This window comes from Cervus canadensis, chromosome 16 (assembly GCF_019320065.1).
Source record: "Cervus canadensis isolate Bull #8, Minnesota chromosome 16, ASM1932006v1, whole genome shotgun sequence".
Lineage (NCBI taxonomy): Eukaryota > Metazoa > Chordata > Mammalia > Artiodactyla > Cervidae > Cervus > Cervus canadensis.
The window spans coordinates 9,945,341-9,969,793 of record NC_057401.1 but is presented as its reverse complement, the minus strand read 5'-3'; the positions used below and the strand labels follow the sequence as shown (position 1 = coordinate 9,969,793).

Sequence of the window (24,453 nt, the reverse complement as noted above, 5' to 3'; positions counted from 1 at the left end):
CAAAAGAGGTGTGGGGGAAAAAAAAAAAAGAGGTCTGGGTTTCCCTGGTGGCTCAGCTGGTAAAGAATCCACCTATAGTGCAGGAGACCTGGGTTCGATCCCTGGGTTGGGAAGAGCCCCGGGAGGAGGGCGGGGCCGCCCACTCCAGTATTCTTGCCTGGAGAATCCCCAGGGATAGAGCAGCCTGGTGGGCTACAGTCCTTGGGGTCGCAAAGAGTCAGACACAACTGGGTGACTAAGCACAGCACAAAAGAGGTCTATATGGTTCCACGCATATAAAGTCCAAAAACAAGATGACTTAACACAAACTTATCTTACACTTCCGCAGTCAGAAGCTGAGGATGGGACCTACTGGGCTAAAATCAAGTTGCCAGCAGGCTGCATTTCTTTCTGGAGGCTCTCAGAATCCATTACCTTGTTCATTTCAAGTTGCTGGCTGAACTCCTGTGGTTGTGATTGAGGTCTCTGTTTATCTGCTGGTGTTCCCAGATTCTAGAGACCACCTATATTTTTTGCCCACCCCCTTCCTCCATCCTCAAAGCCAGCAAGAGTAGGTCATGTGCTGCTTACACTTCAGATCTCTCCTGCCTCTTTTTTCACTGTAGCATCTTTCTCTGACCCACTCTTCTGTCTTCCTCTTCTATTTTTAAGGACTCTTGTGGTTACATTGGGCCCACCCAGGTAATCAAAATGATCTCCTATCTCAAAGTCCCTTTTGCTATGTAACAGTCACAGGTATGTTCATATTTACAGGTTGTGGGCATGCGGACAAGGACATCTTTCAGAGAGTTACTATGCCTGCCACATGGTCGCCTTGGGAAGACAGGGAGCTGTTCCAAAAGGTCAGGGAGATCTTTTTAGATTGGTGGAAGTGTTCTATACCTAGAGCACAGTGGTGGTTACACAGGTATATACAGTAGTCAAAATCTTAGTTATAATTTAACTTCTGTGTTACTGCATTTTTTTCAAGTGCTTTTATATTACTAATTTGCTAGTAATTACTCAAAGCAACCATATGGTAGGCACACAATTATCCATTTTTTCTCTTAGTACTCTGGTGTTATCGTATAATAAGTTAGCTTTAACTGATCTAGTTCAGTAACACAGTATAATGGACTAGTTTTTTTTCCAGATACACTGTTCCTCTTGGTGGCTATGTTCCTCTTGAATATAAAGGCCAAGGAGGTTTCCCCTGAAACAAAGTACAGTACGTAGATTTGTCAATATTCACACCGTTACGGAAAGCCCGTTTAAGAAATAATACAATTCAGTAGTTTATTTATGGTTTTTTAAACATTGAATAAATCCATTCATTCTTCACAAAACTCACTGAAGTTCTTTATAGCAAGACACTGCTTTAGCAGCTAGGGGTAAAATCACCAATAAAACAGTCCTGCCCTAGAGGAGCTTACTTCGAAATGTAGAAGACAGACCAATACATAAAAATGCCCGTTTGTGATAAGCACTATGAGGAAGAGCAATAACTTACTGAACCCTTATGTACTACGTGGGCACTATTCTAAGCAATCAATATGTATAATTATTATCCGCATTTTACTGATGAGGAAACTGAGGGGGGGAAAAGGTTAATTGCCTCAAATCATACACCTAATAAGTTGTAAAGCCAACTTTTCAAACCAGGCAGTCTGGTTTCACTCTTAAGAGAGGTGCTAGAGAATAGCCAAAGAGGATCTCCATGGGGGGAAACAGAACCAGATTTGAATAAGGAAGCAAACAATATTAGTATCCTAAACTGTATTCTATTAATAGCCACTATTCTACCCTGAAAACATAAAATGCAAGGCATTTGAGGCAGGTGGTGGTTAGCACGATAGAAGCAAGAAGGCCACTGTGATAACAGCAAAATTAGGCAGACGGTGTAGTGAGGACATGGAAAATCTGTGGAGGGCTTTGAGTAAGGGGCTGATTAGTTTCAAAAGGATCAGGACAGGAAAACCAGAGTGGAATCCAGGGAACAGTGAGAAGGCCTTTGCCAAAGCCCAAATGAGAGATTCAGGTGGCTAAACAGCATGTCCATTGCCTCTTATTCATAAGCTTGCTGTTTAAGATAAATACATCAGACACAAACTCTGCCTTCACTGTGCTTGTTACATTAAGGAAGATACGGTGTACATAACTGTAATTCAAGATTTAGAGAGATTCTGTGCCACAAGGGAGTGGCAAAGTTCAGAAAATGGAAGTTACTTTTACCTGAAGGGACAAGGGTGAGTCTTCACAAAGGAGGTGGCATTTGATAGATCGAAAGGACCAATGGGGTTGGAGACAGAAGGCAAGGGGATTAATTTCCTCTGGAGTAGAGTGTATAAACCCATTAGGGGTTCCCTTTTGCACAGTCAACGGCGTGTGGGTATGGGTGTGGGTGTGTGGTTAGCAGTCCTGTGATTCGGAAGGTTAGGAGCAGAGCATTGAGGATTATCTGCAAACCAGGTAACAGTTAACCACAGATCTGTTAGGTTATCACGCATGCATGCATGATAAGTCACTTCAGTCATGTCTGACTCTTCAACCCCATGGACCGTAGCCCACCAGGCTGCTCTGTCCATGGGATTCTCCAGGCAAGAATACTGGAGTGGGTTGCCATGCCCTCCTCCAGGGTAAGGTAATCATACAGGCGTTCATCTCAAGCCCTGTAAAAAGCATCAGCTAAATTACAGTGACTTAGCAGCAGCATACTCATGCCTTATTTCAAGAAGGGTTTTCCACTGTTGGTTGCCTTGATTTTTCACAGGAGCAGGATAGGAATGCCTAATATGAGAGACTGCAAACAGATTGTGGGCTGGACACTGGCAGGCCTGGGAATCAGACTTTGCCCATAGCTGTGATCTAAGTGTCTGTCACTTAATCTCTGACCTAAAATGATAGGGTTTGGATCCAGCGAATATAAGGTGATCGAGCCCTTGCAGTCCTGTGCAATCAGGGCAATAGTCCTAAATTCATCTACAGGAACCATTTTTGTTAAAGGCAACAGATGCATTAAGAGCCTAAAGTGTACAAAGCAGGGTGCATGATACAAAGAAGTCTAATACAGTCTCTGCCCTCATAGGAACAAAACAGTTACTAAAAATATAAAAATATGTAAAAGAATGAAAGAGATAACATGCTGAAAGAAAGGTAAGTGTAACACTGCCCCGAGTTCAGAGGAGGAAGAGAACCCTTCCTCTTGGAAGATTGCAAAAACCGTTATGGAGGAGGGGGCATACATTTTCAATAATCAGGGAAGATCAGTGCACTTCATTATGATTTTGAAGTTTGACTTGTCCATATCTTGGCTATGTAAAAAATTAAATCTGCTTAAACTCTGAGCTTCAGGTTCATCCGCTAGGAACACCAATGAGTTCTGGGGTGATCAGCAGCAGCTTTCACCTACTCCCACCTCTGACCCCATCAAACAGCCATTGTAAAGTATAGCTGGGCACCGATAAAAGACTATTAAATTGTGCTTTAATTTCGCTCTGTACTGTACCCCATGTTACTCAGCCCCAGTCTTAAGAGTCTAAGGCTACTCAGCCTTCTAGAAAGACTACTCACTGTGCAAAGACTAATTACTGTGCAAACAGAATAAGGACCGATACAGCAGGAGTGGTTTGCAGAAGAGAATCCTTTCTTCAGTTTCCAGGACGAGTAGACAGTCCTCTCATTCTCCATCCGTTTTTTCTTGGACTTCTTTTACTACTTGTCTTTCTTCTTCACTCCCTTTTATTTCTCTCCATCTCCTTGAAAGTGAAAGTGAAAGTCGCTCAGTCATGTCCAATTTTTTGCAACCCCATACAGTCCATGGAATTCTCCAGGCCAGAATACTGGAGTGGGTAGCCTTTCCCTTCTCCAGGGGATCTTGCTGACCCAGGAATCCAACCAGGGTCTCCTGCATTGCAGGAGGATTCTTCACTAACTGAGGTATGAGGGAAGTCCATCTCCTGATCACTACTTAACCCAACAAACTGAAGATCCTATGAGGTGTGAAGTTAGACTTTACAATAGAAGATTTCTCAAATGTGTGAGACATTTAGTTGTAAAATACTTCACCTAACTTTGCCAGCTTCCCTTGTAGCCTAGTTGGTAAAGAATCTGCCTGCAATGCAGGAGACCTGGGTTTGATTCCTGGGTCAGGAAGATGCCCTGAAGAAGGAAATGGCAACCCACTCCAGTATTCCTGCCTGGAAAATCCCATGGACATAGGGGCCTGGCGGGCTACAGTCCACAGGGTTGCAAGAGATAGACACAACTTAGCAACTAAACCACCACACAGGGCATAACTTATTCCCAGAGTAATGTCTGTAGGAAAAAACAAATGTATTACTTTTGTTTGTAGCCTCATGGGCCACAGACCATGGGGTCACACAGAGTCGGACACGACTGAGTGACTAGGTACACACACATACAAACTGAACAACTAGTCAAAGTGAACAGCAAGTCACCGTGACCCCCTACAGAGTTGGGAAAGAATGCTGTTCCTTTTTGAAGGTACATTGCTAGCATCAGAAGAAAGAACAAAATTGATCTTCACAGTTGAGCAGACACTTCTATATTTAAGAAGATCTAGTTAATGTGTAATGCAGATGAACAATGGATATTAGGAAGGGAAGGGGGAGACCCAAACAGGCAGGGAGGGAAGGGAGAGACCCAGACAAACAGGGAAGGAGACTTTTATATCAAAGTTTTCTTCCCCAGTCTTAAAATGTAAACACTATTTCATCACAATAAATAGAGCTTCAACAGTAAGGTGTTTTTGCATGAGGCCAATTCAAGAAATATATACAGACCATATTCTAAATATAACAAAATATATTCTAAATAAAGCAAAAACAAGTTTTTCACTTCCTTCTCAAGTACTAATTCATTAACACCCTTACTTCTGTAAACCAATTTTTGTGTTCCCCATGCCCACACACCCACACATCCACTGTGGGGTAGAAGTAGGAGCAGAAGTATCTTGCAGCTTTAAAATCTATGTGCTTTTACATGGGACTTACCTGATGGTCTGGGTGGTTAGGATTCTGTGCTTCCCTGCATGGGGCACAGGTCCAATCTCTGGTCAGAGAGCTAAGATTTCCCCCAAAACCTATGTACTCTTATATGTGCATAGAATATTCCTGAAGGATACCCAAGAACCTTTTAATATATTTTCCTTTGTGGAGGTGGACCAACTCTTTATTGGATAACCTCCGTGACTATTAAACATAGTATCCAAAACCTAAAAAAAACAAATGTAAGGGACAATGGCAAGGGGTTAAAGTATACATCAGCTTTACAAATCTATGGTCAATATACAACTGAAGAAATTATTTTATGGTGTTTTTCTGTGTACTGTCTTTTTTTTCTTTTTTTTTTTTTGGCCACATAGCTCGTGGGATCTTAGTCCCCTGATGAGGGATTGAACCCCAGCGCTCAGCAGTAACAGTGCAGAGTCCTAACTACTGGACTGCCAGGGATTCCCCACACTGTTGTCTTTTTCAACTCCTGTTTCCATCAACATTCTATTGTGAACGTCCCTGATTTCCAGTCAATACATCAACCACTCTAACCTTAATTTTTTTTTCAGTTACACAGTGTATTGTTTTAAAAAGTCAAATAGTTCTTTAAAACTGATAAAATCATTACACCCCTGTCTACCATTCCTGCTCTCTAAAAAAAACCATTTTCTATTATTGTAACTGTGTGATTTGCTATTTACAGTCATAATTCTCAATAATTTACTTATATTGTTATTTTTCATAGTTTTTTACCAGTTTTAAAAATCATCCACTTCTAACAACAGAAGACGAGGGTTCAGCTCTTTTATACGATCAGCACGCACACATGCTCACACATAACACTCCCCTCCCCAGCCTCCCAATAGAGGTGAACCATAATTTGGGGTTAAATCGATCTTCAGTGTTTTAATTATTTTATGACCATATGATTTACCAATCTGCCTTAAGTCCCATATTATAATTACATTTCCAATTTTTCTTTAAACTAGCTTGTTACAGATTTAATAGTGCCTTATTTATTTTCATTTCCCTAGTTTTTCTGTACCTATTACTCATTCATCTCCAATTCCACCAGAAGTGTAAATCTCTCCTCAGTATATTCAAATACTTCAAGTAAGGTATTGATTTAATTTTTTGCTTGGAGATGTCCCACCCACCATCATCCTTGTCATTCTATTCAAAGGTACACTGACTGCTCTCCAGGCCTACTAAAAAGAGTCAGCTGAGGATTACCTAAAGTCTTGGGAATTCTTTTTGCCTTTGTCCTATGGTGGAACTACTGTTTTGTTTTGTTTTGTCTTGTCTTGTTTGATCCCACACCTTCCTCTCTTATTCTGGCCTTGCCACACCATGCAGGCTCTTAGTTCCCCAACCAGGGACAGTTCAGTTCAGTTCAGTCGCTCAGTCGTGTCCGACTCTTTGCGACCCCGTGAATTGCAGCATGCCAGGCCTCCCTGTCCATCACCAGCTCCCGGAGTTTACTCAAACTCATGTCCATCGAGTCAGTGATGCCATCCAGCCATCTCATCCTCTGTCGTCCCCTTCTCCTCCTGCCCCCAATCCCTCCCAGCATCAGGGTCTTTTTCAATGAGTCAACTCTTCGCATGAGGTGGCCAAAGTACTGGAGTTTCAGCTTCAGCATCAGTCCTTTCAATGAACACCCAGGACTGATCTCCTTCAGGATGGACTGGTTGAATCTCCTTGCAGTCCAAGGGACTCTCAAGAGTCTTCTCCAACACCACAGTTCAAAAGCATCAATTTTTCGGCGCTCAGCTTTCTTCACAGTCCAACTCTTAACCAGGGACCGGGGAACTAACCCACGCCTGAGCAGGAGAAGTGCAGAGTCCTGACCACTGGACCACCAGAGAAGTCTCCTTCCCCTTTTAAAATTTTCATCCTTGTTAGCAGACTACACACTCCAATAACTTTCTACAAACGCACAGGTGGAAAGTAATTTTTAGACTTTGCCAATTTAAAAATGTCTTTATTCTACTTTATGACTGTTTAATGGTCTGACTGGGTACAGAATTATGGATTGAAAATCATTTTCCTACAAAATCTTGTAGCTTTCAACATTGTTATTGAAAGCCTCATTCCATTCTGATTCTAGATCCTTTGTATGCTATCCGATTTTGTTTCCTTAAGGGTCTCCGCTTTATTTTAAATGTCATATGCCAGCACAGTATGCCATGAGATGAAGCTTCTGTTCACTGATTATGCAACTCTCAGACATGGATCCATGAAACTTATGTCCTTTAGTCCTGAGAGGTTTTCTTGTATTATCTCTTTAATAATCTCCTCCTTGCATTTTCTTTTGTCTTTTTTTTCTAGAACTCCTCCATCTGTTGTATGTCAGATCTTATGGAATGAATTTCTTATATAAATAGATTTCTTATATTTGCTATAGTTTATCTCTTTGTCTTTTTGCCCTTTCTGGGGGAAATTTTCTTGACTTTCTCTTACAAACCTGCTATTGCATTTTTAATGTTTGTTATCATATTTTTAATTCCCTAGAGTTCTTTCTAAAACTTGTTTGTGGGTGCATTATTATTTTTTCTTTCTCTGATTATATAAATAACTTTTATACTTATTTTTTAGCTTTCTTATCCTTGAATTGTCTGTCCACTTGGGAGTTCTTTTTTTAAAAAATGTTTATTTGCCTGTGCCAGGTCTTAGTCGAGGCACACAGGATCTAGTTCCCTGACCAGGAATGGAACCCAGGCTCCCTGCACTGGGAGTGTGAAGTCTTAGCTACTAGACCACCAGGAAAGTTCTAGGAGTTTCTTTTTATGTTTTCTTGTTAGGTCTCTTTCAAGTTGGAGGATTTCCTTGACTGTCCAGTGCTCCTTGATCAGCTGTTAATAGTTAGGAGTAAGAAATTAATATATTGATTAGAAACCCTTTGTCAGCATACAAGTAGGTCAAACAGTATCACTTTAAACATGTCCCATCCATTTCATTGATCATCCTTCCTAACCTGTATTTTTAAGACTTCTCTTTCAGGCTCTTCACTTCTCAGAGAGGCACACCTTGATCTCACTTAGGAGGGCATAAGTCCAGCTGCCTGCATTTAGGGGACTAAGTGGAAGAGGGAGCAGGGGGTCTCACTAATTGGGATGAAGAATTTCACTTCATCCCCTTTCAACTTGCCTGGAGTCTGAAATCCCAAGTTCCATTAGTTCAGCCTCTAATCATCTGCCAGGACCAAGAAGATGTTTCACTCTAACCATGCTCCCAAATGCAGGAGGTTATCAAGCAGTCCTGCTCTCAACTCTACCTATGTCACCAGTTTCATAGATTCCCGGTGCCTCCAATTCCCAGGACTAGCTGGAATCCACAGTATGGATCAATTTGCTACTTTAATCTCCATTGCCAGCCTAGATTCAGACTTCCTTGGTCTGGTACTTCCATTATCACTCTTCAGAGTGTTTCCTGCTTCCAAAATGATTTCATTATTGTTTCCTCATCCATCTTTGAAAGTTTATGCATTTAAAGAAAAAAATCCCTTTATTGCCTTCAGGAAGAAATATGTATATTCAATCTGCTATGTTAAACCACTACTCCCTCTGTGAAACACCACCTTCTCTTTTACGAGAAACCACTATTTGGTGTCCTACCTGTTTGGTATTCTTCCCCAATCTTCCTAACTTTCTGACAGAGAAGGGATCCCCCTCTCTGTTCAGTCTTTAAAATGGAGGGCCCTAGGGCTTGCTCCTGGGCATCAACTCTGCTTTACATTCTCTAGATGATCTCACCTGCATCATAGTTATAATACTATCTACAGGAAAAGAGGCTTTAGCTCCCACCCTGACCTTTGCCTAATAGACTTCTCTTGTATATCTCTAGGCATTCCAAATGTAGCAGAATTCTTGATCTCCTACCCAAAACCTGCTACTCCCTAAAAAATGTTCATCTCTTAGTCTTCTGTTTCATTTACTCAAGTCAAAACCTAAGCGTCATTCTTGATTCCTTTTCCTTCACTCCAAGCATGTAAACAATCAAGACTCAGCAAGTCTACCTCCAAAATATATCCAGAATCTCTCTCTGTCTAGCACTACTAGTACCATCAAAGTCATCATCTTTTATCTGGCCTCCTCCAGTAGCCTCTTAATGACTCCCCTGCTTCTCTTCCCCTCCTCCTGCTTCCCTCTCGGCCTCTTCCCCACCTACACTGTGTAATTTCTCCACAATCTCTCACTATCTTTCAAAAGGATAGATGATGCCACACCTTGGCTTAAAACCCTCAAAGCCTTCCACTGTACCTATCATAGCTTGGCTTAACAAAGCCTTATATAATTTTACCTTTTCCAATTTCTTCAATCTCATCTCTACTCCTACCTCCCCCCATGCTCTAGCCATATGGGCTTTTCTTAACATGACAAGCTCATGCCTATTTAAAAAAATCAATAAACAGAAACCTCAATTAAAATAGAACGGGAGGTCAGAAAGGGGACATTTCACGCCCTGTGACTGTTGTTATTTAGCTGCTAAGTCGTGTCCGACTCTTTTGTGACCATCTGGACTCCTCTGTCTGTGGCCAGGCTCCTCCGTCCATGGAATTTTCCCGGCAAGAATACTGGAGCGAGTTGCCATTTCCTGCTCCAGGGGATCATCCGACCCAGGGACTGAACCTGAGTCTCCTACACTGGCAGGCAGATTCTTTACCACTGAGCCACCTGGGAAGCCCAGCTATAGCAGGGCCCAACAGGAAGAACAGGGACTTCCTCTTCTTTCCTGGCAAGAATGCAGTCAATAAAAAGCCACTATATTTCAAATTCTGAGTTCCTTCAATGGACTCTGTTTACTATTGCCCTTCCAACTTCCTTTTCCCCTCTCTGTAAGAGTCCTCTAGTGGCATGGAACTTGTATGGCTTGCCATGGTTACAGATCCCAAATTGCAAGTCTTTGTTGATTGTGAATAAACCCATTTTTGCTGGAGAAATAACTGGCAGTCTATTTTAGGTCAACACTATCATTGGTTTTCACAGACTATTTCCTCTCTCTGGAATGTTTTCCTTCTTGTCATTTAAGCCTCAGCTTAAATGTCAACTTCTCAGACTCTCTGACCCACCAAGTCTAAGCCAGCTACCAAATGGCTCTATTTGAATCACTTTCTTTTTAGTCTCTGCCTTGCACTTAGTACTATCTGATTTTTTCCTATTGTACTTATTTACTTAGTTTCTCTCCTAGAATATACACTCTCCTGGAATATACACTTAATGAGAGCAGGAATCTCATCCATTTTGTTCAGAACTGTTTTCCTAGCACCTAGAACACTGCCTGGTATGTGGCTGGCACTAAAAACCAGGCCAAGGAAGAGGACATGGAGTAGTTCACCCAGGAGAAAAATCAAGTTTTTAAGTGTTATAAAGAAAGGAGATGATCCATGAAATTTGTGTTAATTAAGCATCAAAAGTTAACATTCTGGTGATCCAGTGGACAAGAATCTGCCCTGCAGCAAAGGGGTTCAATTGCTGGTCAGAGACCTAAGATCCCACATGCCTTGGGGCAAATAAGCCTGAATGCCACAACTAGAAAGACTGTTCACCGAAAAAGATCCTGCATGATGCAACAAAGATCCCAAGTGCTGCAACCAATGCAGCTAAAAAAAAAAAAAAAACAGAGCTCCTAAAAACAGATATTAACATTCTCAACAGAAATGACTCATAAAGTATGAACACAATTTGCAAAATTTCTCAAGCCTGCACTCCTAAACTATGTACATTTGCTGTGCTTAGTCACTTGGTTGGGTCCCACTCTTTGCGACCCCAGGTACTGCAGCCCGCCATGCTCCTTTGTCCATGGGGATTCTCCAGGCAAAAATACTGGAGTGGGTTGCCATGCCCTCCTCCAGAGGATCTTCCCAACCCAGGGATCGAAGCCAGGTCTCCTGCATTGCAGGCAGATTCTTTACTGATTTGAGCCACCAAGGAAACCCAACTGACATTTGGGGCTGAATAATTATTTGTGTGTGTGTGTGTGTGTGTGTGTGTGTGTGTGTGTGTGTTTAGGGGGTAAGACTGTTTTATACATTGTAGGATGTTTAGAAACCTCTCTGATCTTCACCTACTAGATGGCAGTAAGCACCTTCCCAGTTGTGACAATCAGAAATGTCAAATCTCCCCCTCGCCGCAGCCTCTCCCACCCCAGGACAAAATGTTCACCAGTTAAGAACTACTGTGTTAAAAGAAGTTCCACTGTGCAATGGTCACAAAAGGGTTGTCACTTAGGTCTGCTAAAGGCCTGACATCCTAGGATCATTCAAAGTGTATGCTGTGTTTTTTTTTTTTTTTTAAATCAGCTTCACAGAAAGATAAAGAACATTACAGCATACTAACACATATATATGGAATTTAGAAAGATGGTAACGATAACCCTATATGCAAAACAGAAAAAGAGACACAGAAATACAGAACAGACTTTTGAACTCTGTGGGAGAAGGTGAGGGTGGGATGTTTCAAAAGAACAGCATGTATACTATCTATGGTGAAACAGATCACCAGCCCAGGTGGGATACATGAGACAAGTGCTCGGGCCTGGTACACTGGGAAGACCCAGAGGAATCGGGTGGAGAGGGAGGTGGGAGGGGGGATCGGGATGGGGAATACGTGTAACTCTATGGCTGATTCATATCAATGTATGACAAAACCCACTGAAATGTTGTGAAGTAATTAGCCTCCAACTAATAAAAAAATTAAAAAAAAAAAAAAATCAGCTTCAGCTAGTTGGATAGAGCCCATGGCACTGCAATAACAATGACAACATTTCCTAAGCAAGTGCCGCTGCTCGAGGAGGTGAAACCCAGGGGGAAATCTGATGAAAAGCATGGTTCTAAAGTGTCTTACCATAGACACTTTATTAGTTGTAAGAAACAAACAACTAAATACAGTGGAGAAAGGAGGTAAAAGCGTAACCATGTGATCAAAATTAATCTCACTTATGGGGAACAGGTGAACACTGTATGTCTGCAGAGCTGATTCCCTGAGAAGAACATGATGTCACCTACGTGGCTTAACCGCCAAGAATACAAATCAGAAGGAACAATTATACAAACACAAAAATAAGAAAGTTCTCTTTTCTAAAAAGTGGCAGGGAGTACTGTATTCTTCAAAACCATCAGTGTTATAGAAGAAAAAGAAAAAGTACAGGAATTGTTCTGGACTAAGGGAGACTACATCCAACATTGCCCTAGTGGGGTCCTGTACTGGAGAAAAGAAAATGCTGGAAAGGACATTATTAGGCCAACTGACAAAACTGGAATACAAACTAGGTTGAATACAATGTTGTGATAAAGTAAATGTATGAAGTTGATAACTGTTACGAAACACACACTTAAGAACTGGGGGATAAAGGGCCATGATAATTGTAACTTACCCTCAAGTATTTCAGGAAAAAAAAGTTATATACAGTTATACATAAGGAGAAATATCAATAGCCTCAGATATGCAGATGAGACCACCCTTATGGCAGAAAGAGAAGAACTAAAGAGCCTCTTGATGAAAGTGAAACAGGAGAGGGAAAAAGTTGACTTAAAACTCAACATTCGAAAAAAAAAAAACTCAACATTCAGAAAACTAAGACCATGGCATCCAGTCCCATCACTTCATGGCAAATAGATGAGGAAACAGTGGAAAGAGGGACAGACTTTATTTTTGGGGCTCAAAAATCACTGCAGATGGTGACTGCAACCATGAAATTAAAAGACACTTACTCCTTGGAAGGAAAGTTATGACCAACCTAGACAGCACATTAAAAAGCAGAGACATTACTTTGTCAGCAAAGGTTCATCTAGTCAAGGCTATGGTTTTTCCAGTAGTCATGTATGGATGTGAGAGTTGGACTATAAAGAAAGCTGAGCGCCGAAGAATTGATGCTCTTGAACTGTGGTGTTGGAGAAGACTCTTGAGAGTCCCTTGGACTGCAAGGAGATCCAACCAGTCCATCCTAAAGGAGATCTGTCCTGGATGTTCATTGGAAGGACTTATGTTGAAGCTGAAACTCCAACATTTGGCCACCTGATGTGAAGAGTTGACTCATTTGAAAATACCCTGATGCTGAGAAAGATTGAGGGCAGGAGCAGAAGGAGATGACAGAGGATGAGATGGTTGGATGGCATCACCAACTCAATGGACATGAGTTTGGGTAAACTCCAGGAGCCGGTGATGGACAGGGAGGCCTGGCATGCTGTAGTCCATGGGGTCGCAAAGATTCAGACACGACTGAGTGACTGAAATGAACTGATACATAGATGGGTAGTTACATACATAAGAAAGAGATTAATGAGAAAGCAAATGGGACAAAAGGTTAAGGATATTTGAATCTGGGTAAAGGGCATACGTGTGTGTTCCTTGCGATATTTTTGCTTGCAACTTTTTTGTTTGAAATTATTTTCAAATCAAAAAGTAAAACATTATTTGCAAATCAAAAAATTGGCTTTGGCAATCTGATAGAAATAGTCTGGCAGGTTAAGAGGCTGGCAATATTCTTAAAAGACTATTAGTGTTGTGGAAACATCATGGATCTAAAGAAATCTATGTTTAGTCCCGTGTTACTAACTTATGATCCAGAGAAAGTCACCCAAAGCCTCTCTGAGCTCCAGTTCCTCCACCTCAGAGAGCTGTTGGGATGATCAAACGAAAGAACGCGTATATAAAAGCCTTTCCTGCTACATGCCACTGCAGAAGAGGAGAGTTTGTTTAACAACAAGCAGGACTAAAACCATAACCGCCTCTCACGGCAAACCAGCGGCCCCACCATCTCTTTTCCAAGGGCCCGAGGCCAACTACGGTGGTTAACACTCTCACCTCCTCAGGTGGGCGGTGAAGGCGCCACATCCCTCTCCAGGTGGCTACAGCCGCTGCCCGAGGGCGCAGGCGCCGAGTCAGACCACGTGACGGTCCGGCCCCGCCCCCGCCCGAACGTCTTCGCGGGATCGCCCTGGAAATGCATTCTTGGAGGAACCAGCCGCCGCCAATGGGAAACGAGCGAGTGCCACGAACAGGCCAATAAGGAGGGGGCCGTGCGGGGTTTAAACCTGAGGCGGGGCGCGATTCCTCCCGGCGTGCTGCGGAGGAACGGCTGTTGGCCTGTGGTTGATTCAAGCTCCCGGCTGGTCGGGGGCTCCAGTGCTCCTTCTCCTCGCTGAGCGGCTGCCCGGTGCAGAAGAAGCCATGGCGCTCCGGATCACCAGGGTGAGCTGCGGACGGTGAACAAACGCGGCTCTCCTGGCTGGCTGCGCCTGCTCTCCCTGTCTCTCCTGCCGGAGTTCCCCTGGCTGGAGCGGACCGGGACCGAGACTGGGGGAGGGAGCGGGGGGGATGGAGGTCGGCGGACCCCCAAAGTGGTGGGAGAGTTCGGGGGGCGGACTGACGGAGAGAAGATGAAAAAGGGTCGTGGATAAGGGGGGGGGGGGAGGGGCAGATGGAGGGTAGACGCGAAACCTTTTTTTTACAAGGTAATGGAGGACCCCTGAGCGAGCTCCCACCAACTGCGCAACCACCCAGGGGAAGATGCCTGCAATTGAACGCTTTTTAGATTTCCTTTCAAATGTAAATTCATGGTATTTTAGGTCCGGCAGGGACTGAGCAGGCGATCCTTCAATAGGTGAAATTAGAAGTTCGGGAAAGAAATGGGCTTGTCATAACCTTACCGTAGCCCCTGGAACCCTGGTTTTCCCTAGGAGCCCATTTACAGTTGGCTTTCCTCCTGAAAGCTTGTTTTGCCCCCATTGTAACCCTTGACTTACTCTAACCTGGCTGAGCCAGCTCTCAAAGTGCTCTTGCTTCTTACAGAACAGTAAGATAAATGCTGAAAATAAGGCGAAGATCAGTATGGCAGGGGCCAAGCGCGTGCCTGTGGCCGCTGTTGCAATCTCTAAGCCCGGACTGAGGCCCCGAACAGCTCTTGGAGACATCGGTAACAAAGTCAGTGAACAACAGCAGGCCAAACTGCCTCTGAAAAAGGTATAACTGCCTCCCTGATTGAACTACTCTGGGAGTATGCCTTCCAGCTGTGACCCGTAATGGAGAAACGTTCCATTCTCTCCTTTTCATCCACAGGAAGCAAAAACTTTAGCTGCTGGAAAAGTTACTGCTAAAAAAGTACCAAAACCTCTGGAAAAGGCTCCTGTATCTGTGCCGGAGCCGCAGCCGGAGCCAGAACCGGAACCGGAGCCTGTTAAGGAAGAGAAACTTTCCCCCGAGCCTATTTTGGTAAACTTGACTCTGCTATTTGAGAACCTGTTGTTTCTTTTCCTTCATTTTACTAGTGGATGGCATAGTATTTGAATAAATAGTAATAGTTACAGAGTGCTTAGGAGGTAGGCTCTGCTAACCACTTTGCATGAATTAGCTCACATGATCTTACTCTCAGCACTGGTATTGTCATTGCTAGCTTTTTAGATAATGGTACAGAGAAGTATTAAGTTTGAGCAAATAATTCATAGGGTCGTAAAAGGGTTGGACAGGACTTAGCCACTGAACAACGAACTCTTTTCTAGAGTCACTTCTCATTAGTGGCATAAAATTGGATTCAAACACAGACTATCTGGCTTGAGAATCTGTGCTTTTAATTGTCATACTGCCCCTCCTTTATTTTATTGAGCTGCCTGGACTAAAGATTTGACTGTCTTTGGGTACAAGCCATCTCTGTCTGGAATTTATTGATTGAAACAGATTGTTCTCTTGAGTCTTTTTTTTTTTTTTTTTAACTCCATAACATGGCCTTCAGACAATAAGCCTGTAACTTTGATAAGGATGTAAAGCAGGAAACAGAGCTCTTCGGAGTAGGCAAGAAGATGAGTTAACACTTAGCCTCAAAACTAAGAACTTTTTTTTATTAAATATCAGGCATGTAAATGTATCTACTTCTGTGAAGGAAGACTACACCATCTTTGAAGAGGCTACTTTCCTGAAATTGCAATGAACTGCATTCTTAAGTTTTAATTTTTAAAACTTTATTAAAGCTAGTTGGGCAAATAATTAAAGGCATTTTGCCTAGCTCTCTATAGCTAAGGGAAGGGGGTATGAGGCTATGGCTTTAGTATTGACCTTGTGAACATAGCACAGATACCTGTAGCATGCACAGTCTTTAATTGGCCATACTGAGCTTTTGATCAAAATCCCATACTGATTCTTGCCTTTGCTTTCCCACCCTCTTTCTTTTAACTGATAAACTTTTCATCCTTCAAAATAGCTCACGCATCAACGTTTAAAGATTTTGCTAATTTTCCAAACCCCACTCTAACTTTCCTCACCCCTACTTTTGTTCCTAGAATCTCTTTTACTTCATTTACTTATTTCTTCTAAATTCAAATCCCCTTGAGGACACCATAAAGCCAGTACTTAACACAAAGCTTGACTTGATGAAAGTGCTCTATAACTGGACAACAGGGTAAAATGATTCATGATAAGGAAGTCAGTTAATCCTTACTAGTCCGGATAGAACTTGTGTTCTCCTGTGTAGTGGGAAGCAGTCCCTGTTTTGAAATAAAGACTGAAAGCTAACTTGTCATTCACTTGTATTAACTTTACATGACCTTGCTAAACAAAGTTACTAATCAGTTCCCTTTGGAGGAAAGTCTAGGTATGAACTTGCTGCCTCTCTTTTACCTGTTAGCATGCTTCTGATTTTAAATTGGTTCAGTCTAAGTTGGCATCTCACTTTTCATATTATTCACTTCCTGAAGACAAACTGAATAGATTTGAGAAGATGAAAATAAACTGCATGCCTATGCAGCAGATAATCTCTTGAGTTGATACCAATAATCTGACCTTCATTCTCAGACAGTATGCTCCTTTTTGCTATTATTTCAAAAAGTTTCTCTGTTTCCAGGTGGATACTCCCTCTCCAAGCCCCATGGAAACATCTGGCTGTGCCCCTGCAGAAGAATATTTGTGTCAGGCTTTCTCAGATGTAATTCTTGCAGTGAGTGATGTGGATGCAGAAGACGGAGCGGATCCAAACCTTTGTAGTGAATATGTGAAAGATATCTATGCTTATCTAAGACAACTTGAGGTCAGTAGTAGTATTAAACCATTGTTTTTTTTCTAAACTGCATCTAGCTTGGAGATGTTCCATTAACAGTTTTAAGCAGGATACAAGCAACATTTCTTACAGTAGATTCCACTTTGAAGTTCTACGCAAAATGCCAAAAATGGCACAAAATACCAAGAAGGTTTTTTTTTTTATTTTAGGTGAAAGTCCTAACCGTTGGACTGCCAGGAAATTCCCAATGACAGCTTTATTTGCCATTTTGAACAGGGGAAATTCAAAGTGAAAGATTTTACCATGGCTTTTCCTAAAGGAAAGTCTACAGATTGAAAGATATTTTATATCCATCACAATTACGAGTGTTTAGTTTAGTTGCTCAGTCGTGTCCTGCTCTTTGTGACCCCATGGACTGCAGCATGCCAGGTCTCCCTCTCCATCACGAACTCCCGGAGTTTACCCAAACTCATGTCCATTGAGTTGGTGATGCCATCCAACCATCTCATCCTCTGTCGTCCCCTTCTCCTGCCCTCAATCTTTCCCAGCATCAGGGTCTTTTCAGATGAGTCAGTTATTCACATCAGATGGCCAAAGTATTGGCATTTCAGCTTCAACATCAGTCTTTCCAATGAACACCCAGGACTGATTTCCTTTAGGATAGTCTAGTTGGATCTCCTTGCTATCTAAGAGACTCTCAAGAGTCTTCTCCAACACCACAGTTCAAAAGCATCAATTCTTTGGTGCTCAGTTTTCTTTATAGGCCAACTCTCACATCTATACATGACCACTGGAAAAACATCCTTGACTAGCCTTGACTAGACGAACCTTTGCTGACAAAGTAATGTCTCTGCTTTTTAATAATGCTGTCTAGGTTGGTCATAACTTTTCTTCCAAGGAGTAAGTGTCTTTTAATTTCATGGCTGCAGTCACCATCTGCAGTGATTTTGGAGCCCAAAAAAAGTCTGTCACTATTTCTGTTGTCTCCCCATCTATTTCCCATGAAGTGATGGGACCAGTTTCCATGATCTTAGTTTTCTGAATGTTGAGCTTTAAGCCAACTTTTTCACTCTCCTCTTTCACTTTCATCAAGAGGCTCTTTAGTTCTTCTTCACTTTCTGCCATAAGGGTGGTGTCATCTGCATATTTGAGGTTATTGATATTTCTCCTGGGAATCTTGATTCCAGCTTGTGCTTCATCCAGTCCAGCATTTCTTATGATGTACTCTGCATATAAGTTAAATAATCAGGGAGGGTGACAATATACAGCATTGATATACTCCTTTTCCTATTTGTAACCAGTCTGTTGTTCCATGTCCAGTTCTAACTATTGCTTCTTGACCTGCATACAGATTTCTCAGGAGGCAGGTCAGGTGGTATGGTATTCCCATCTCTTGAAGAATTTTCCAGTTTGTTGTGATCCACACAGTCAAAGGCTTTGACATAGTCAATAGAGCAGAAGTAGATGTTTTTCTGGAACTATTTTTTTCGATGATCCAGCAGATGTTGGCAATTTGATCTCTGGCTCCTCTGCCTTTTCTAAATCCAGCTTGAACATCTGGAAGTTCTTGGTTCATGTACTGGTGTAGCCTTGCTTGGAGAATTTTGAGCATTACTTTGCTAGTGTGTGAGATGAGTGCAATTGTGCAGTAGTTTGAACTTTTCTTTGGCATTGCCTTTCTTTGGGATTGGAATGAAAACTGACCTTTTCCAGTCCTGTGGCCACTGCTGTTTTCCAAATTTGCTGGCATGTTGAGTGCAACACTTTCACAGTATCATCATTTAGGAATTGAAATAGCTTAACTGGAATTCCATCACCTCCACTAGCTTTGCTTGTAGTGATGCTTCCTAAGCCCATTTAACTTCACATTCCAGGATGTCTGGCTCTAGGTGAGTGATCACACCATCGTGTGAAGATCTGGGTCGTGAAGATCTTTTTTGTACAGTTCTTCTGTGTATTCTTGCCACCTCTTCTTAATATCTTCTGTTTCTGTTAGGTCCATACCACTTCTCTCCTTTATTGTGCCCATCTTTGCATGAAATGTTCCCTTGGTCTCTAATTTTCTTGAAGAAATCTCTAGTCTTTCCCATTCTGTTGTTTTCCTCTATTTCTTTGCATTGATCACTGAGGAAGGCTTTCTGATCTCTCCTTGCTATTCTTTGGAACTCTGCTTTCAAGTGGGTATATCTTTCCTTTTCTCCTTTGCCTTTCGCTTCTCTTCTTTTCACATCTATTTGTAAGGCCTCCTCAGACAACCCTTTTGCCTTTTTGCATTTCTTTTTCTTGGGGATGGTCTTGATCCATGTCTCCCATACAGTGTCAGGAACCTCCATCCATTAGTTCTTCAGGCAATCTATCAGACCTAATCCCTTGAATCTATATGTCACTCCTACTGTATAATTGTAATGGATTTGATTTAGGTCATACCTGAATGGTCTAGTGGTTTTCCCTGCTTTCTTCGATTTAAGTCTGAATTTGGCCATAAGGAATTCATGATCTGAGCCACAGTCGGCTCCCAGTCTTGTTTTTGCTGACTGTATAGAGCTTTACCATCTTTGACTGCAAAGAATATAATCAGTCTGATTTCGGTATTGACCATCTGGTGATGTCCATGTGTAGAGGAGAAGTAATGGAGAATGCTAATTATCCTTTGCCAGTTTTGTTTTGGTTCAAATAACTAGTCTATTTTAACTTTATGGGCACAGTGATAGTGTTTCTCTCAAGCAGGCAGGTTAGTAATCTTAAAAATCAAATTCATGCACTGCCTGCATCAAGTGTGTGATGTTAATTTTGTGTAGTCTTACTCTGGCCTCCATCTTATTTCTTTCATTACTCTTACTTCCCATCTCATAATTCCTTACTTTTAAATGACTTTATTTTGTTCATACATTTATAAGCCACCATGAATCATTAAATGGCTTATAAACACACACTTTGTTTTACTTTGGTAGCTCATTGTAAATTCTAGCAGCATTCTCTAATTACTAGGCTCTCCAACAAAAACTGATAAGTGCTACTGGTTTATATTAACTGGAACCTTCAGTTCACCTCTGCTCGTACCATAGGGTTGGTTATAAATTATGTGTATGGAGAAGGTGGTAAAAAAATATAAGCCAAAACAAGGCATTTTGGGTCAGTGTGGCTTATGAACATGTGATATGTGGGAAACTGTTTTTGTCCAAGAAGAGCATACTCAAAAACTAAAGCTTTTGGTCTTCTTCCATTTCATCTCATTTCTGAATGAAATTGGTGTCCTTTGCCCTTTCCCCCCAAACAAGGAGGCATTCTGTATGTTAACAGCATAAGCAATACAGTTACCAAATTTACTCAGTTGCTTGTTTATAATGTGTTCTATTGTAGTGGCATCATTAATATCTTCAGCAGGCTGTTGCCTGGTTATTTTGGGCATCTCCATTTTCTACAGGATTGTCCTGTAAGACTTTCGCCAGAAACAGCCTTCTCTGATTTTTTTCTCCTTTGTTTTTGTTTTTTATTTATTTGACTACACTAGGTCTTATTTATAGCACTCAGGACCTAGTTTCCTGACCAGGGATCAAACCTGGGCCCCCTGCATTGGGAGCAGAGAGTCCCAACCTCTCAATCACCATGGAAGTCCCTTCTCCCTTGTTTTTAAAGTTGGTGGTCTAACTTAGCAGATGTGTGTGCTGGATTTTGATGGTTGACTTTTCTCACCCGTGCTGTTTCAGGGCTTAAACCTTGAAGCACATGTGGTAGCATATTAATTCCAGCTGATCTGGGAGCTGCTACTATTATTTTCTCTCAACTCCATGAAGCTCAGGGGCTTCCCAGGTGGTGCAAAGGTAAAGAATCTGCCTGCCAACGCAGGAGGCACAAGAGATGCAGGTTTGATCCCTAGGTCGGCAGGATCTCCTGGACTAGGAAATGGCAACCTGCTCCAGTATGCTTGACTAGAAGATCCCATGGACAGAGGACCCTGGTGAATTACAGTCCATGGGGTTGCAAAGAGTCTGACACAACTGAGCACACACACATAAAGCTCAGTTAAAGATTCTAAATGTTCCAGAGCTATTCTGAGTGACCAGTTATTTCTGGTCAGAAATGTAATGTGGAATCTTACTTCTTAGGATAACCAGCATTTCTTTTGCAGGAAGAGCAAGCCGTCAAACCAAAATACCTAATGGGTCGTGAAGTCACTGGAAACATGAGAGCCATCCTAATTGACTGGCTAGTGCAAGTTCAAATGAAATTCAGGTTACTGCAGGAGACCATGTACATGACTGTTTCCATAATTGATCGGTTCATGCAGGTGAGTGTAATTCAGCAGTTGAGGGTTCTTCCTCTCAGGGTCCTCTCTGAGTCATAAGAAACAGACCTTTTCAGCTAAAATCTGTCTTGAGGCATGGGGTATCTTTGAGATTTTGTTGTGGGAATGTCTTTCCTATCTCTCCTTCACAGTTCTGTGCCTCCTTTTTCAAATACCTATTACTTATTCATCGAGTTGAAATTCCCACCGTAGGATAATTGTGTGCCCAAGAAGATGCTGCAGCTGGTTGGAGTCACTGCCATGTTTGTTGCAAGCAAATATGAGGAAATGTACCCTCCAGAAATCGGTGACTTTGCCTTCGTGACTGACAATACCTACACCAAGTTTCAAATCAGACAGATGGAAATGAAGATTCTAAGAGCTTTAAATTTTAGTCTGGGTCGCCCTCTACCCCTGCATTTCCTTCGGAGAGCATCTAAGATTGGAGAGGTACAGATTTCTTGAAACCTCTGGTATGGTACATTAGGGAATACTGCTGGCCACTGAGATCTAATTCAGATGGTTATATTTATACCTAACTGCCTGAAGAAGGCATAAAAGTGGTCTTTTATTTCCAGTCGGTCTGTGTGTTAATATTATTAAAGCCTTTCATGGGGAATTGCATTTGAGAATTTATAGGCAAACAATTGTAGGTACAGTAATGGGCATTCTAGTTACTGCCAGGGCAGAATTCTCTGACAGAACCTGTGGGTTTTATTCCAGGTTGACGTTGAGCTACACACTCTGGCCAAATATCTGATGGAACTAACTATGCTGGACTACGATATGGTGCACTTTCCTCCTTCTCAGATTGCAGCGGGAGCTTTTTGCTTAGCACTGAAAATTCTTGATAATGGTGAATGGGTAAGCTCTGTCCCACAAACTGATATTATCCTGAGCTTTGAAATTTCACTATTTGCTCAGGATAGAGCTGTTGTCATTAAAGGACAATTCATACAGCTCCTACATATTGCATCTTCTGAGGCAATGATTATGATATCTTGTGATATTTTCTTAGAATGCTTCCATTTCATTGCCTGATCTCATCTTTCTATACCCCTTTGAGAAAGGCAGAGCAGCTGCTGCTCCTTGTAGAGAGTAGCTCAAGCAGGTCAAATAACATACCAGAAGTGCATTCATATTTGTTGATTCAATGAGTATTCCTCTTATATGTCATGTGGTAATACTCTAGGCCCTAGAAACAGAGCTGTGAGTGAGAAAGTCAGCTCCAAATAACTTGGAGTCTAGCTTTGGGTTCAGCAATTACAGAAGTGTAATTAAGTTTGAGCACAGGGTCCTAGAGAAACCACGAAAGAAGAGTAATTGGGGAAGAAAGAATCTTAAGCTTGTCTTAAATTTCAATTATAATCATATAGAGTATCTACTTCCCTACCCTACTTTTGAAGAACATCTAGAAATTGTGTGAAAACCCCCGGTGATGAGCATCTTCAACTTTAACTTTTGTTGTCTTAGACACCAATTCTGCAGCATTACCTGTCATACACCGAGGAATCCCTTCTTGCTGTTATGCAACACCTGGCGAAGAATGTGGTCATGGTGAACCGCGGGCTTACAAAGCACCTGGTAGGCAATCAGTGGTCCCGCAGGGTGCTGGGGAAAGTGGGAGTCGTTCAGACTTCATGCCTGCCTGTCGATTCACAGCTTACTTTTTTAAGGAGTTGATTTTCTTTTTTAGGAGTTGATTTTTAAGTGAATATCTGTACCATTGATTCTTATGTTTTCCTCTTTTCCATCATTAATTTCTATACTTTTCTCTTCCAGACTATCAAGAACAAGTATGCCACATCTAAGCATGCCAAGATCAGCACTCTAGCACAGCTGAATTCTGCACTAGTTCAAGATTTAGCCAAGGCTGTGGCAAAAGTGTAACTTGTGAACTTTGGAATACTATCTGCAAATAAAATTGGCACCATGTGCCATCTGTACATATTATATGTTACATTTATTTACTTTTAATAAAGTTGCAGTTCTTTTTACTCATCCTTTAACTCATTTGAATGTGGCTACTTTCCACTTGAGGATAAAAGTTGTTTTAAAGGCATGGTGGGGATTGCTTAAAAACAGTTTTCAGTTACCTGGGGACCCAACTAATATATACAATTGGTTCTTCTTGGGTTTTGTTTTATATGCCTGGCTTTACTTAAGATGATTTACTAAGCTCTTGAAGGCATTTAAAATGTAAATGTACTTTATATGTCATACTGTATGTAAGCCCAAGTCACCTTAAGAGATTCTGCTGCCTAGTTCTACATAAGGAAAAGTCTACCATCTCATTCCTAGTCCTCCTGATTCCTATTTACTCTGGTGGTTGCTGCCATAATTCTAAGTAATCTACTATTACCGCTTTCTTAAATTATCAACTTTAGCTAGTATCAGCATTTTCACTTGGAAAAATAAGAATTTTAATTTATATTCAAAGCCTAGTTTTTATTAAGAAAATAAAACAATCCTTAAATATGAAAGTATCTTAAAAACTTTATTTACCCACCCCCTTCTTACTGTCCTGTCTCAGTCCCATCTGAAGGATATAAGGAGTTCGGAGTGTATCGATCCATGAATATAGACATGTGTATAGATCTGCGTATGTAATATTATGGGAGGTATTAAAAATGGGGTCATTTTGTATACTTAGCAATTCATTTCAACATGGACAGGCCTTACCTGTATTTGGGCATTACAGTCCATTGTATGGATATATTATAATGTATTTAACTGTTGTCTGTTTACATTCAGATTGCTTTTTCTCTTTGTTCCTATAGACAATGCTGTTTAAATGTCATTATATACCATACTTTTCTTTATGTACATTCACTGAGTTCTCCAAAGAATGTGTGTTCTAAGTTCTGGCAGTTGTAGCCAGCTGACGTTCTCAATGTCATCAGCAATAAATGTACAAAAGTTCTGGTTTTCTCAGCATCCATGCCTGAATTGAAGCTAATCATTCACTTTAGTTTCTGTGACTGTTAAAAAATATCCTATTTTGTTTACTATCTTAATTTATACTAGTTGAATCAAATTTTGTTGTCCACTCAACAATTTGTAAAAGCTTTCCCACTTTGTCATTTGCCCTAAATCCGATTATGCTGTCTTTTTCCTTGCAGACAGTTTTAAATTTTGGTATTATCAGATACATATTTTTTTGTAGTTGCTTTTAGATTTTTAGTGTTAAGG

General features: G+C 41.5%; 1 protein-coding gene and 1 long non-coding RNA gene across 2 annotated transcripts; one reads left to right on the top strand and one right to left on the bottom strand.

Moving 5' to 3' along the window:
- Positions 1-137: 137 nt before the first annotated feature.
- LOC122454446 lies at positions 138-13,855 on the bottom strand. The gene is made up of 3 exons (XR_006273411.1): positions 13,796-13,855; positions 3,550-3,734; positions 138-1,192 (listed from the first exon to the last, which is right to left on the bottom strand). It is a non-coding gene; the product is annotated as an uncharacterized LOC122454446 (long non-coding RNA).
- A 158-nt stretch (positions 13,856-14,013) lies between these two features.
- CCNB1 (cyclin B1) lies at positions 14,014-24,183 on the top strand. The gene is made up of 9 exons (XM_043488981.1): positions 14,014-14,182; positions 14,783-14,953; positions 15,050-15,202; positions 16,824-17,006; positions 21,106-21,264; positions 21,475-21,711; positions 21,985-22,125; positions 22,735-22,845; positions 23,044-24,183. Exons 1-9 carry the CDS (start codon positions 14,162-14,164, stop codon positions 23,149-23,151), a joined length of 1,284 nt encoding a protein of 427 aa, XP_043344916.1. The 5' UTR covers positions 14,014-14,161; the 3' UTR covers positions 23,152-24,183.
- The last annotated feature ends 270 nt before the right edge of the window (positions 24,184-24,453 follow it).

Coding starts and splice junctions, on each gene's coding strand:
- CCNB1 (XM_043488981.1), top strand. CDS start 14,162: ATGGCGCTCCGGATCACCAGG. Junction 17,007..21,105: donor CTTATCTAAGACAACTTGAG/GTCAGTAGTAGT, acceptor TTTCTTTTGCAG/GAAGAGCAAGCCGTCAAACC. Junction 21,265..21,474: donor TAATTGATCGGTTCATGCAG/GTGAGTGTAATT, acceptor TTCCCACCGTAG/GATAATTGTGTGCCCAAGAA.